This window comes from Phocoena sinus, chromosome 14 (genome assembly GCF_008692025.1).
Source record: "Phocoena sinus isolate mPhoSin1 chromosome 14, mPhoSin1.pri, whole genome shotgun sequence".
NCBI lineage: Eukaryota > Metazoa > Chordata > Mammalia > Artiodactyla > Phocoenidae > Phocoena > Phocoena sinus.
In genome coordinates, this window is record NC_045776.1 from 17,612,268 (window position 1) to 17,628,018 (window position 15,751).

The 15,751-nt window shown below is 36.7% G+C and overlaps 1 protein-coding gene across 1 annotated transcript in view; it reads right to left on the reverse strand.

Moving 5' to 3' along the window:
* The window catches only part of WDR7 (WD repeat domain 7), a 372,564-nt gene that overhangs the window by 204,032 nt on the left and 152,781 nt on the right, over positions 1 to 15,751 (reverse strand). Inside the window, 1 exon segment of the mRNA XM_032602743.1 lies at positions 10,354 to 10,467. Coding sequence (XP_032458634.1) covers positions 10,354 to 10,467 — 114 coding nt within the window.

Genomic DNA, 15,751 nt, shown 5'->3' on the forward strand with positions numbered 1-15,751 from the left:
TACATATGAAATGTAAGTTTTGCCTCACAGTAACAGGACTTTATTATACCTTCATGAAAACAGTTCTTCAGGTAAAAATTTCCCAACAAAACAATAAACACAACCAGTCATCAGTTGCCCTCTGAAGCATAAACTCCACCCTACACTCAACAACTAGTAAGTACTCAATACCTAGAAGGTGATCAAAACTAACTGTTGAATGAAAAGAAAAACCATGGGAGTAGAATTAAGCACATTGGGCATGAAGCCGATACACACCATCAACATCATAAATCCCTTTAATAATAAGCCCTGCTTTAAAGTAACACATAGCACAGGATGTAGAATCTGCCACATTCCACATGAACACACCTGACCTGACAGTAGACCCTCCATCCTGGACGGTACTGCCCGGCCATCAGCTCCAGCCTGGCCACTCTTCTCAGCCCTCCACAGAGCCTTCATTTCAAACCAAGTTCTAAACGAACAGCTTTAGCTCAAAAGTTTTTCTTCCCGTGTCTCTCCACCTCTGTCACAAATGCAGGCTTACCTCAAATGCAATTCCTACCCTTACCTAATCCCCAGTGCTCTGAATTCTCCGACCTAAAGTCTGTCCTCGGTACATGTATGTCATACGTGTGTGTGTGTGTAGAGCTACGTGTGAATATATAGCCTCTCTGTAAAATTTCACCTTCAGCTTCTCAACTAGGATGCTTGCTCTGTTATATCCTCCCCAGAATGTGCTGATAGAAAAATACAAGGTGCATATTAATGTTTTGTTGAATCAAATTGGATGTTCCTCACACTTCTTTCAGGGGATGCCAACGACACTGAAAAAAATATGTATATACAAAAAGGGCAAAGAGAGAGTAGCTAATTCAGTTTCTCTGAATCCTTTTAAATTAGGTTTACTTCATTTAATTCATGCATTTTTATTTAGGATATACCATAATCCCACCCCCACCCTCCCCAAAAAAAGAGTAAATATTCTCACTTGATTTTATCCTACCTGTGAGGGAAGGCTCCTCTTTCTAGTGTATTACATCATGTGGAGAAAATACATTCAGATTTATGACTGTCTTCACCTCAAATAGTAAATACTAACTTCCACTTATGATTTAAAATTTCGAATTAAGAATAAAGGCCTTTATGCATGACAATTAATTTTAATCCAAGAAATCATGGGAAAATTCAAGGATAGTAGTCACTTTATCTCTTTGCATACTAAAAGTGACTAGAAAGTATCAGGAAGAAGGACTCTTCAAAATTCCACATCCGTTTTAAAACCTGTTTTTCCCCTTTAACATGGCTTGCACGTAAAAGTAATCATTCACAAGTATGACATAAAGTCTGTGAATTATGAGACGTTGCTGTCATTACTTTTGTGAATTACAACTTTTGGTCATACGGGTTTGATATCAATTATAAGGGCAATTCACGTAATATACAGATATATAATAGTGTGCCACCATCTAATGAAATTCATTCTTATCCGTGAGGTATTATTACACAGCTCACAAAAGGCCAAATTTTAAGTTCATCCTGAAGGTTATTCACTCCCATGGAGGGCTTTTATTTTTTAACAGCTACAACATTCTTATCCAACTAAATATTTCTTCTTTGTTCCTATTGAGTCTAAGTTTATCAAAAAATATATACACTATTAAATCCAAAAACCAAACCTTAAGCCTTTATGATCTAATATTGTGTACATGTTAGTGTAACTATGTATGTGGTTTTATACAAACATAAAATAATCCTAATTTTATCTAGAAAATATGTAAAATTATCTTCCTGTACTAATTATCCATGTTTATTTTTTAAGAAAACAGCATGTCTTTTCTACACATTTTGAATATTTCCTTGTACTATGTTAAAAATTAAACTATATTAAAAATTAAAATAGAACTCTCTATATTACACAAAGAGAAAACAACATGCCATAATGAATATATTTGTTTCTTTTTGTTCTTATATGATTTTTTAAATGATCTGGTTTTGATAATTACTTCCATTTAAGAGCACAAGCTCTAGAGGCAGATGGCCTGGATTCAAATCCTGACTCTGCCATTTCCTATCTGTGGCCTTTATGTGGAAAGTTACTCTATGCCTCATTTCCCTCTCTTGTAAAACAGGAGCAATAATGAGGACAATTACAGTGAGCTGTGAGGATTAAAAAGAGCCTAGCCTGATACTTATTAGGTACTTAGTAAATACTAATGAGCTGTTGTGATAGCTATTAAGTTCCTGCTTTTTAAATATGTTATTTTAGAACAGTTTTCTAAGATGGTATCAATTACTGTTTACCTGACCAACCCCTTGCCTAAGTATTATATGCAGTCAATACACACACATTAAAAAAAATAAAAGTGCTATTATTAGAAAATATCATTATAAAAGATTTGGTGCCAATATAACAGCTATCTGAAGTAATGTATGTTATAGCACTTCCGATTCTTTATGATATTTAATTCATTTAAATGAATTAAATGACCAAGACCTTCTTGGTCAAAATACATTGATATTAAGCAGATTTTTCCATCTATAAGAGTCTAAAAATAGTTTTAAAGTGAAACTGAAGATTCTAATGGTATTTATTAGCCATGTTTTTGTCCTTGTTCTTGCCTCTTTTCCTTTTGTGCTTTTCTGCAGGCCAGTAGCCCCAGGCCAAGCTTTTAAACATAAGCTTAAACACAATAAATCTGGGCACCTTAACTTGCAATTTTCAATGGACAATAAAAAGCAAGTTTTCGTAGTGCTAAATGACTGACTGCAGACACCTGGGGGAATGGCACAAAAACACTATGTGCACCATCACACAACAGGATTCCACACTCTCATTCTTTAGTGGTGTGTGGTTAAATGTCAGGCCTCCTGGAAAAACTCCATATTTCTCTCCCTCCTGTGAGCATCTCCCCACTTCCCCATCTCTCCCCTACTCCCATACAAGCCACCTTGCTTCTCCAGCGGTGGTGTCCCAAGCCCCAGAGGGATCTCTTGGATAATAGGTACTCTGGTACCTCTAGTTCCAGAAAAAACACAAGAGATTTCTGTTTTCACTGACAGAGCTGAGCCTAGAAATGAGGTGGCACAGCTCCCAGGGCAACGGGAGAGACACACCCAGAGGGAAACGTGTGCCTCAAGAGACAACTCAGACCACTGTTTATAAGCACATTGCCATTGTCTGGTCAGTGTAGGCACAAAAAGGGAACTCTCTGAGAATCCTAAGAGTCTGTTTCTCTGCTTATGCTCCTAAATCTTCTCCAAATCTTATCTTCACGAAGTCAAGAGACAGTTTATCCAGAAATAAGCCTATATTCCTTCACTGACCTGTTACAAACACTTTTTGCGCCACTGAATACCCACTAAGGAAAAGTGGGGAGGTTAGGGAGATACATATATATATTGCATAAGTATAGTAAATATATATAAATAAATAAATATATAGTATATAAGGAATGCTTTTTTTTTTTTTTTTGCCGTCCGCGGGCCTCTCACTGTTGTGGTCTCTCCCATTGCGGAGCACAGGCTCCAGACGCACAGGCTCAGCAGCCATGCCTCACGGGCCCAGCCACTCCGTGGCATGTGGGATCTTCCCAGACCGGGGCACGAACCCACGTCCCCTGCATCGGCAGGCGGACTCTCAACCACTGCGCCACCAGGGAAGCCCAGGAATGCTCTTTGAAATGAGTGATCATATGGCTTCACTAATTCAATCACTCATTCAATAAACATTTACTGAGAGGATGCTATGGACCAGGGCACTGTTTTAGTGCTAGAAATATACAGAGGTAAAAGTCATATGCACACATGTGACCCACAGAGGATAAGTAAACGGTCACTTAACAGTGTTACAGAGTGCAACAGCAGAAATGCATAAAACGGACTGAGAGATCTTACATAAGGGGGTCCAGGAGGGCTTCGGGAAGATGGTGACACTCACCATCTTTGAAGAGAACTTTAAAGAGCACTCTCAGAACTTCACCTCGCATGTGAGAGAATTGAGAGCATAGCAGCCAGATGGAGGGGCACAGGCAAAGTAAGGGTCATGAAACAGCAGGGTACTCTGGAGAAACTAAGTTCAGTATTGCTACAGCAGCTGTTGAAGCTAGAGCCAGGGGTCAGGTATTTGAAGAGCCCTAGATACCTCCTAAGGTGTTTGGGTTTTGTGCTATAATTAATGGGAAACCATTAAGCAGCAGTTAATGAGGGTGAAAGGTGATGAAGTGGCTTTTGAAACTCTCAGAGTAATGAAAGACATGAACTGGAAGGGGAGGGAATGGAGACAGGAAGATGTTTACCGGAGAATATAATAATAATCCAAAGTAGAAAAAATTAAAGTCTGGACGTAGGTATTCTCTGTGGAAATGGAGAAGGGGAAAATCATTGGGAGATATTTAAGAGGTACAGTTTACAGGAACTGGTACCAACTACCAGTGGACCCTGTTGGAAAGTACGAAAGCCAGGATTATCCCTTGGTTTCTGGTTTGGGGTGTTAGGCAGTTGATGGTACCCTCAGTGATGCCTTTTATGAGATATAAATATAAAAGGAGATGAGTTTTAGAAATAAATATGAGCTCACTTTGGACTTGGTATTTAGGTATCTATGGGGCATTTGGGCAGGAGGACATATTAATCTGACACTCAGAACACAAGCCTAGGCTGGAGATACAGATTTGATAGTCTTTAACATGGATGTGGTAGTTAAAACCAAAGAAAGGGAAAGTCAATCACCCAGAGTGGAAAATATGAAAAGAGAAAATGAATGACAAAAAGCCATACTTTGGGCTGTATTTTAATATTCCTGTCAACTCTCAAATACCATATTTAGAAATATTCTACTTAACATCCTATCAATGTATAACTAAAACTGAGTATTAAACACTAAACAGCAAAAAATATTTTAATTTAAATTTTCTTCTCCCAGATTAAAAAAAATGTAAACAAAGGTAAATTACTTGAAGACATATTTCAGAAAACTATGAAATTCACACTTATTTTTCTTAAAAACACTGCATGGTAAGTAAACCACAGCACTAGTCGTTTATAATTACCCCAAATCTTAATAACAGTAAACTCATACTGTGTAGTAGCTAACATTCTGAAGTCAATCACAAGAGTAGTGGTAACAGTTTAAAACAAACGATTTAAAATTCACATAGATCTGTACTGTTTTTAGACTGTCCGTTATAAATTAAAGAATGAGAAAGGGAAATGGTGCAATGCAGAAAGTCTTATTCTAGTTTACGAATTATAAGGTCTCTGTCTCTCTGCTAAGAAAGTGCTTCTGATTTCTGAATATATAATGCCCTAAATTTTGTTCCTTAGAGCTTATCTTTAACAGGATGAATTCCTATCTTTCAGTCAAAACAAATGTATAAACATTTTATGAACAGAGCCTCAGTAAATGGTAAAATTAATCAATCAATATTTAGTCTCAGACAAGACGTGCTTTTCAGCTCTAACTTAATATACTAGAAATGTTGACTCTGCTGTGTGAATCTATGTTAAGGTGTCGGTTTTATACTGGTGACTTCAAAAAGCTAGACAGAACAATACAAATTTCATTTTACCTGTATGTAATAACTGTTTAGTAATGAACAGTAACTGTATTTATGGTCTTAACATGATAGCAGTCCTAAATAATTTAAAGAACAAATTTTAAAAGAACATTTAAAGAGCAAATACGTGCTGATTTTCCCCCTTAAGGGAGATAATCTCTTGCTCTAAATTTAGAATCACAAGTTTGCCTTCTAGACAAAAATATAGCCGGCAAATATCAGGCTTATGCTCGCTATTGTAAGCAATAAAGGTGGATGGTGACATCATCTCCCATTTCAAAAGAAAGTGAAAAGATGCCAAACTTCAATGAGTTGGAGACTATGAGGCAGTGCAGGGTGGTGCTCAAGCCTACACATCAGCTCTGGAGTCAGGCAGGACTCATTTACAGTCCCATGAACATGACCTCCCCTGAGCTTGTTTCCTCATCTCTGTATCTGGACAAATATACTAGAACACACTTCAAAGAAACGTTGTTAGTGTCAAGAATAAAGTGGTTGGTACAAAGTAAGTTAACAATTGATACTGCTTTCAAGTTCTCTTACCATTCTCTATTTTTTCTTTTTCCATAGCATTTCTCATCTTTTTTTATAAATTAAATTTAAATGCTACAAAAAATACAACAAATATCGAGTCAACACACCCATCCAAATACATGTATCATCGTTGCATTTGTTGTGAGCAGTTGAATCTGTCCACTGTGCTGCTGATCTAGTATCAAGTTGTCTCTTATTGACAATGTCAGTGGCTCCTGACTATCACTGTTATATGGTCAGTTTGTGTCCTTGCCATATTGAACAAGGGGTAGGACACTATAGTATGACCCACAGGAGAATACAGTGACTTTCTTAAAGGGGTCCATACAGGTTTGTGAGTGAAAGCCTTCCCAAATTCTTTTTAACCTGATATTAAGGGAAGATGTTTTAAAATGCCACATTTAGGGGATGTATAGCTTCATCCTCACACAGAATGCCATCCTTTACCTCAATGAAAACTGCATAAAGATAATTAACAAACTCACCTAAAAGGTCTACCTTAAAAAACAGACAATGATTTATCTAAAATTTTTTCTATGTCTATCAGTTTTTAGTGAGATTTACTCCATTAACATAATTATCACCTCTTCATATTGTAATGAAAATAACATGTTATTTACAAATACTGACTATATATCTACATAAACATTTAAACTGCAATACCAAAAATAAAAGTACACATACAAAAGCAAATGCACAGGTATAAAATAATATTCTTGTGACTCTAAAATGATAAATAATCTAGAAACAATCTTAATGCCATTCTTTTTACTTTCAAGAAAACACTACTATTGTTGTTAAAATAGATTTTAAATATACAGAGTATTGCAAAACGTGAAACAATTCCCTTGGAGGAGGGAGTATATTTCCCATGCATACTATACAATATTTTTAAAAATTAGGAATAGGTTTTAATATTTTTCCTACATAAAACAGTATTAATCTGTGAAAGTGGCTAATAAGGCGCTGATATGTAATTTAAGATATTTGGTTAAAGGAAAGAGTCTGATAAACCTTAGGCTGAAATGCTAAGCACAACCGAGGGTGTGTGTTGACCAAGGCACACTGGCATTACTTTGTAGAGCCGATCAATAGATACTAGCTTTTAAAAGAGAGATTTAGAAAGACGCCGCAGCATATTTTTTAAATGACAGGGTGAAGGTTTAAATTGTCTCAATCAAGACTCAATTTTTCTTCCCAGTTTTTCCAGCTGTCCTCTTCCAGTTAAGACTCTTCATTTCAAATAAATTTAATTAGTTCCAATTGATCATCGCCAACACTTACACAGCTTTATCCATGCTTCTTTACTTTTATACAGCAAACACAAAGACTGCCAAGCTCAGATCCAAGTGTCGTTAAGACAATATTCATACCTCATTTGCTCTTACTCAAAAGAAAAATTTCAAATATGAAATTCTGCCTATACAAAAGCACTAAATTATACTTCATATCTTAATTGCTATCTTGGTCAGCTGTTGAATTCAGTTAATTGAAGAATTAAGCCCCAGATTACTACAAAAATAAAATTAATACAACTATGTATATTAGCCTAGCTACAGCATTCAAATAAGAATTCAAGCAAATATCTGTCATGGTATAATTTCTATTTGGTTATTTTGTTGTTGTTTTTTTGCGGTACGCGGGCCTCTCACTGTTGTGGCCTCTCCCGTTGCAGAGCACAGGCTCTGGACGCACAGGCTCAGCGGCCATGGCTCACGGGCCCAGCTGCTCCGCGGCATGTGGGATCCTCCCGGACCAGGGCACAAACCCGTGTCCCCTGCATCGGCAGGCGGACTCTCAACCACTGTGCCACCAGGGAAGCCTGATTTCTATTTGTTTTGAGGTGATATTATTAGAGGAATTCCTTTTAAACAGCCAGGGGAAAAATCAGATTTTTCAAAGTGAATGGCTAAATTGGCCAGTTTTCCCTTTTGTAGTACCTCTTGTCCTCTACAATGCTGGTTATCCCAAAATAAGATTATTTTGCTTGAAACAGGTTTCTCTCAATGCACCTACCATATTTTTCATAATGCAATTTATATAGGATTCTAGTCAATAAAAAGAAATATGGTTTTCTTCTAAACCCTCACAGAAATCTATACCACATCTTAATCAAGCCACACAATCTAAAGGTAGCCTGAACGATCTACGGGCGGCAGCATGCTCGCTGCTCTGACAACATGTTAAGGGAGCCTTTGGCGTCATTTAAATTCTTTGGCTATTGAGCATTCTTGCTTCTAGTCCTCATGGCATGAAATGAGTAAATCAGCTGATAAAAGCCATACATCACATACATTTAACTGAACTCTTACAGATTAAAATTTAGTTTATGTAGCATTTATTCATTTATTATTTTTTTTTTTTTTGCTGTACACGGGCCTCTCACTGTTGCGGCCTCTCCCATTGCGGAGCACAGGCTCCGGACGCCCAGTTTACGTAGCATTAACTGACTCTCCAAACTAGATTTTTCATTTTTTCTTGATTTTTTAAACAAAATAAGCACACAGTCATGTGCTATAATGCTGTCTCGTGACTTCGGCACAGCATAATTCAAAATTTCAATGTACTGATTTAATAGTACTTACTAGAGAGCTCAAAACTTCAGCTTTTATTCTGGAATGCAAATTGAGCTATTCTACTACTGCAAAGGCAACTTCTTTCTATTATTTAAACCACGACTTTTTTTTTTTTTTTTGCAGTACACGGGCCTCTCACTGTTGTGGCCTCTCCCATTGCGGAGCACAGGCTCCGGACGCACAGGCTCAGCAGCCGTGGCTCACGGGCCCAGCCGCTCCGCAGCACATAGGATCTTCCCGCACCAGGGCATGAACCCGTGTCCCCTGCACCGGCAGGCGGACTCTCAACCACTGCACCACCAGGGAAGCCCTAAACCACGACTTTTTATAGACAAGAAAACCTTTAAAATTTAGAGGGAATAACAAAACATAGCTATAGCATTATTTTTAAAAAAGCAGTGAAAACTGAATAAAGAAATAGTTTTTAAAAATCTTTAAATGAAATAATTTCCTCTAGTAGCTGCTGAAACAAGTTCCATAATTGTGAAGTACAAATGACTTTCAGCAAAGTTGGAAGTTTGCAAAATAATTTATATTTAAGGTGGATGATTTTTTTTTAATCAGTGACTTGATACATTAAAAAGTAAGAGCAACCACCATCATCTCATTATTGCAGAAAACCAGATGCTCTCAACCTCAATGTAGTCAACTACTTATTTGCAGCAGTGGCACAAGTCTATAGGTTTTTAAAGATAGGCTTTGTAAATTTTCAAGGGAGATCATAAAGCTCCCTCAACTTCTTCCCAGTGAAAGAAATTTAAGGGCAGTCAGGTGATAACAGTAAAGAACCTGCTACACAACAGAGCTTTAAAAGGAAAAAGGGAGAGAAAAAAAATACAACTTCCCTTTGTTTTTTGGGTTTTTTTCCTCCCTTTAATTATTGTTAAAAATTTTACTGATATTTACTGGGCATGCTTCTTTTCAAATTATTGATTACTATTAAGTTAATGCTTCTTGCTTCACAATAGTTGTAGATTTATATGGTCAGATTTTACATTTTAACCATACGCACCAAAAATAAGAGTTTATCATTCTTAATACCAATAAAAATATTTATACTAGGTTGTTTTTATCCTCCGTTCATTGAAAGAAATTGAGCTGAATGCATTTGGAGATCCAGTAATTGAAACTGCTTTAAGCCTATAAAAAGATAGGCTGAACATATGCAGTGTACGGCTTTCATAAATTTTACATTATGCCTGATCAGGTGATAAATAATACAGATAAGAATGTTGAATACCCAAACAATGTAAGTAATTTGAAAAAGCAGCATTCATTTCTATAGTACAGGTACAAAGAGTATCTGTAAGTTTCCTCATGTAGCCTGTGTTGCATAAATTGCTATTACAACTTTGATATATTCAGTTTACCCTACTATAATTGCAAAACTTTTCATAACACAATAAGTGTATTCCTCTACATGTTCCAAGGCTTTAGTAATGATCCTAGCCTCTGAATTAGAAGGTTCTCGGAAAATCAAATGCACATCTAGCAGGTTCACTGTTATAGCAACAATGAGCAAACCTGGACCAAATAAACAGTCTGCTTCTTTCTACTTCAATATCAAAAAGGGCACTAAAGGGTATCAAAAACTAAACACTCCATCAGTGCAAGTTTCCATCCTTTCCATCAACATATTTAACCCCACTGTAAACGACCTAAAAGCATTTTCCAATACTGGACGTTAAAGATATCATGGTTACCAGTGGTGATGTCATCATCCACAAGGTCGTGCTCTTCCTCTTGGACTTTGGCTTCTGGCCCTGAGGCATCAGGAGCAGTGGTAATAGTCTGCATGGCTTCTGCTGAGACCCCAGCTAAAACAAATGGGAAGCACAAGGATTAGTTTTTAAAAACTAAAAGAAAGGTGGGGCTTCCCTGGTGGCACAGTGGTTGAGAATCCTCCTGCCAATGCAGGGGACATGGGTTTGAGCCCTGGTCCAGGAAGATCCCACATGCCGTGGAGCAACAAAGCCCGTGCGCCACAACTACTGAGCCTGCGCTCTAGAGCCAGCGAGCCACAACTGCTGAAGCCCATGCGCCTAGAGCCCGTGCTCCGCAACAGTAGCCACAGCAATGAGAAGCCCCGTGCACCGCAGAGAAGAGTAGCCCCTGCTCACCGCAACTAGAGAAAGCCCCCTCGCAGCAATGAAGACCTAACGTAGCCAAAAATAAATAAATAAAATATATAAATTTATATAAAAAAAAGAAAGGTGGACCAAAACTCTTAAAGCATTTTAATTGACTTACTGGATGCAAATGCAATATGTTAAAAAAAAATACAATATATTCACCAAAATTAGGGAGAGACAGAAATTAATGAACAAAATATTCATGTGTGTTCTATTGCTTTATATATATATGTATATATATATATATATATATGTACATGGATGCAAACTATACTGACTTTTAACTAAGATCTGGAAACAGAAAAATGATGAAGTAAATTACAGTTTTACTTGATTCCTTTCAATGTTTTTGCTACAGTTACCTTAGCAAATTTAGACATAAGTATGCTAAAAAGAGGGAGAAAAAAACCTAGAGAGTGAAGGACTATTTTAAAAGTTTACTTCTCTTTAATATTAGTTTGCTTATAATTTGGGGGTTGGGAAGAAGGATGATGACAAAAGAGGGATTTGTGTTCTGATTTTGTGTAAAAGACCTGAAATGCATTGCCCCAAGAGCATAATATCTCTCTGTCTCTGAAGGAATTAGATATGAGGTCAGATAATTATGGAACTGAAAGAACCTAACTGAAAGCAGACAGGTGAACTAGATCAGGGCACCAAAAACTTCCATTCTGTAAACCACCTGAGAATTTGAAAGTTCATACAAAGGTCTTTTCCTTACTTACCTATTTTCCCATCTTTGATGATACATAGGTTCCCCCCCTCCACTATCTGAAAGTAGAGCACTGCTGTGAAACCTTTTGTAAGCCAGAATGATATAAAGCAAAGAAGCAATCACCTTAGGACACATCTTCCTAACAAATGCACAGAATTCAAGACAAAGCACAGATGCTCACAGACACAATTCAAACCAATGGCAGCTTGATGCTGAGATGCTGAGCTAGTTCCCAGGGAAGGAGCTTGGTGGTGCCACTCTAAGCCGCTCTTGGTGTGCCTGGCTCTATAACAGCTCACTGCTAAACAAACGCTGAGTGCTATTATTGCCTTTTGTCTTTTTTCATAAAAGCGAAAATCCTCTTTAGCTATCTTTCAATCAGCAAAAACAGGTACTAACGACAATCTTTCATAAAAGTGAAGGGTTGTAAAGCAAACTTTCAAAAAGAGGAGAATGCCTATATTTTGTTGTCAATTTGCATCTAATTAGGCAATGGATAGGTGGGGGTGTCCAATGTTTTACACATGGTTACCAAGAGGTATTGCTCAATCATGGTATATAAAAATGTCACCCACTGGAACTTACTTCAGGAGTTGAACATTTTAATCAAATCCTCTTAATAAGTACTTCGATAACTGCACATATAAAATCCAACACAATATTTTTAAAACCAGAAGCTACAAATATTCCAGGATTTCTTTTCTTCCAAGACGCATTAACTGAATTTCTATATGAAATTCAACCTTGCTGCCTCAGGTTTATGAAAGGCACCAAGAGGAAGAATCTTAGTCATTAACCACCATGAATGATCCAGAAGTAGACCTACCAGTAGGTAGTTCCAAGGCCTAACAATTTAAATTTGGGGAGGAGAACGTCATTTTAGTGCAACCACTTTATTCAGTATTGCTCCAACAAAAGAATGAACAGTGCTAAATGAATGGTCCTCAATAACAAAAAATGACAAAGGCCATCCCTTTACAGCATCACTTTTGTTGTTAGGTTTTCAAGATAAAATTTTAAAATAAAGGGGAATTACTAGAAAAATAATATTATGTTAATTATTTGATTAAAGATGGTTATCAGTAAAATAATCACAAAGAAGAGATAAGAAGGTAAATGCCACATTTCTACAGACTTACTGCTTAAGCCCAAAATCAAAGATCATTGTTTTAGATCATTAAACCAAACTATAAATCTCTGAAATCTTTCAGTCTCATTCCATGCTTAACAGTTGATAATTTTGAAAATGATCAGAGAAACAGGGAAATGATATTAAGGAACAGTTTAGATGGCAACAATCATTTTATTATTAGTATTTTCCTTTCCTGTAAAATTAATGGATTCCATGAAAATAAAGCTAGTATTTATGTGTAACAAGTTTATAAATCCATTTAAATTTATCTCATTTAATCAGAGAGGTCAAGTACTTGCTCGGCATAACACAGCTACTAAATTCAAGAACTAGTATTGATGTGTAGATCTTCCGATTTCAACCCCAATATCCTTTTACCAGTAAGTCCTCCCAGGGACTGAGTTGCTCAGGGCAGGATAGGAGGCATGACAGAATATCACAGCACAAGCATGAGAAGTCATGGAATCACATGATATTGAGTATAATTACTGTGAAGTCCTCCATGGTGTTCTTGGGCTATACTAGACAACTGTTCAACTGAGGGCATTCAGTATTTTGGAACAGAGCTTAAGAAGCAAACGTGGATATCTCAAAGTAACCAAGGTTGAAAGACCAAGAAGTATCTATGCTGAAACTGGTTCTTTGATCGATGCTTTCCAAAACAAAGTAAGGGTTATAAAATCCTATATATCTTGGCAGAAAAAAAGAAAATAGAGTTGACCCTTGAACAATGCAGGGGTTAGGGGCACCAAACCTCTGTGTAGTCAAAAATCTGGGTGTAACTTATAGCTGGCCCTCCATATCCATGGATACAACCAACCACAGATCATGTAGTACTGTAGTATTTACTACTGAAAAAAATCCACATATAAATGAACCCACTCAGTTCAAACCCATGTTGTTCAAGGGCCAACTGTACAAACAAAAAAAAAAAATAAAACTACAAATCAATATCTCTCATGAATATAGTCTCAAAAATCCTTGACAGGGCTTCCCTGGTGGCGCAGTGGTTGAGAGTCCGCCTGCCGATGCAGGGGACACGGGTTCGTGCCCCGGTCTGGGAGGATCCCACATGCCGCGGAGCGGCTGGGCCCGTGAGCCATGGCCGCTGAGCCTGCGCGTCCGGAGCCTGTCCTCCGCAACGGGAGAGGCCACAACAGTGAGAGGCCCGCGTAACGAATAAAAAAAAAAAAAAAAAAAAAAAAAAAAAAAATCCTTGACAAAATATAAGTATTACATTGATTTCTGAATCAGTGTAACACGATCCTTACATTAATTCAAAAAATCAATCAATGTAAACCAAAATATTAAGAGGTTAAAGAAGAAAAAAAATCATATGACCATGTTAATAACTTGATAAAATTTGACACCAATTCATGATTTAAAAAAACCCTCAGAAAAATACAAATAGAAGAGAGAGAGGAACTTGTTCAAGTTAATAAAAGCACCTACTAAAAATCTGCAGCTAACATTATACTTAACAGTGAAAGGCTAAATGCTTTCCTTCTGTGATCAAGAATGAAGTAAAGATGTCCACAATGCCACTCTTATTTAACATATATACAATGGAATATTACTCAGCCATAAAAAGAAACAAAATTGAGTTATTTATAGTGAGGTGGATGGACCTAGAGTCTGTCATACAGAGTGAAGTCAGTCAGAAAGAGAAAAACAAATACCATATGCTAACACATATATATGGAATCTAAAAAAAAAAATCCTTCTGATGAACCTAGGGGCAGGACAGGAAAAAAGACGCAGACGTAGAGAATGGACTTGAGGACACAGGGAGGGGCAAGAGGAAGCTGGGATGAAGTAAGAGAGTGGCATTGACATACATACACTACCAAATGTAAAATAGATAGCTAGTGGGAAGCAGCTGCATAGCACAGGGAGATCAGCTCAATGCTCTGTGACCACCTAGAGGGGTGGGATAGGGAAGGTGGAAGGCAGGTGCAAGAGGGAGGGGATATGGGGATATATGTATACATATAGCACTTCATTATATAGCAGAAACTAACACAACATTGTAAAGCAATTATACTCCAATAAAGATGTAAAAACAAAACAAAACAAAACAAAAAAACCCCACAGCATTGGAAATTTCTAGCCAGTGCAATAAAGCAAGAAAAGAAAACACATACAGTTTGGAATGGATGAGGTAATCCTACTCAATGAAAAAATAACTGTCTATGTGGAAAATCTAAATGAATCTACAAAAAATAAGCAAACTAATAAGTGAGTATAGCAAGGCTGCAAAATACAAGAAAAAAATTCTTAATTATATTTCTATATGTTAACAATGAATACGTGGACACCTAAACTTAAAAGAAAAATACTAGTAACGCTGGTTCAAAAAAGACTGAAATACTGTAAAAAAAGACTGAAAAGACGTAAATACAAAAAAAAAAGTAGATGAAACCTACAAAACACTGACAAAACATCGAAGGTATAAATAAATGAAATGGAGAGACATACCATGTTCATAGGTTGAAAGGTTCTACATAGTAATAATGATATCAATTTTCTGTATACAGGTTTAATGTAATTCCTATCAAAATCCCAGCATGATTTTTTGTACATACAGCCAAATATTTCTAAAATTATATAGAAAGACAAAGGAACTAGAATAGCTACAAGAATTTTTGAAAAAAAAATAAGGTAGGAAAAATCAGCCAGCCCCATTCAAGACTTATCATTTAAAATTATTAAAACTATTTGGTTTTAGGTTAAGCGAACAGAATAGAAAACCAGAAAAAGACAAACACAAACATGTCCAATGTTATTTGACAGAGGTGCAAAAAGCAAATCAATGGAGGAAAGATAGCCTTTTCAACAAATGGGCTGCTACAACTGGATATCCACACACAAAAAATATGAACTTTGAACTACGGCTCACACCTTATTTAAAAATCAACTCAAAATGAATCATGGACTTAAATGTAGAACATAAAACTATAAAACTATAAAACTTAAAAAAAAATAGTAGGAGAAAATCTTTGGTACCTGAGGCCAGACTGGACACCAAAAGCACAATCCATAAAAGGAAAAACTGGTAAAGTGGATTTCACTAAAATTAAGAACTTTTGCTCTATAAATGACCCTATTATAAGGTTAAAAAG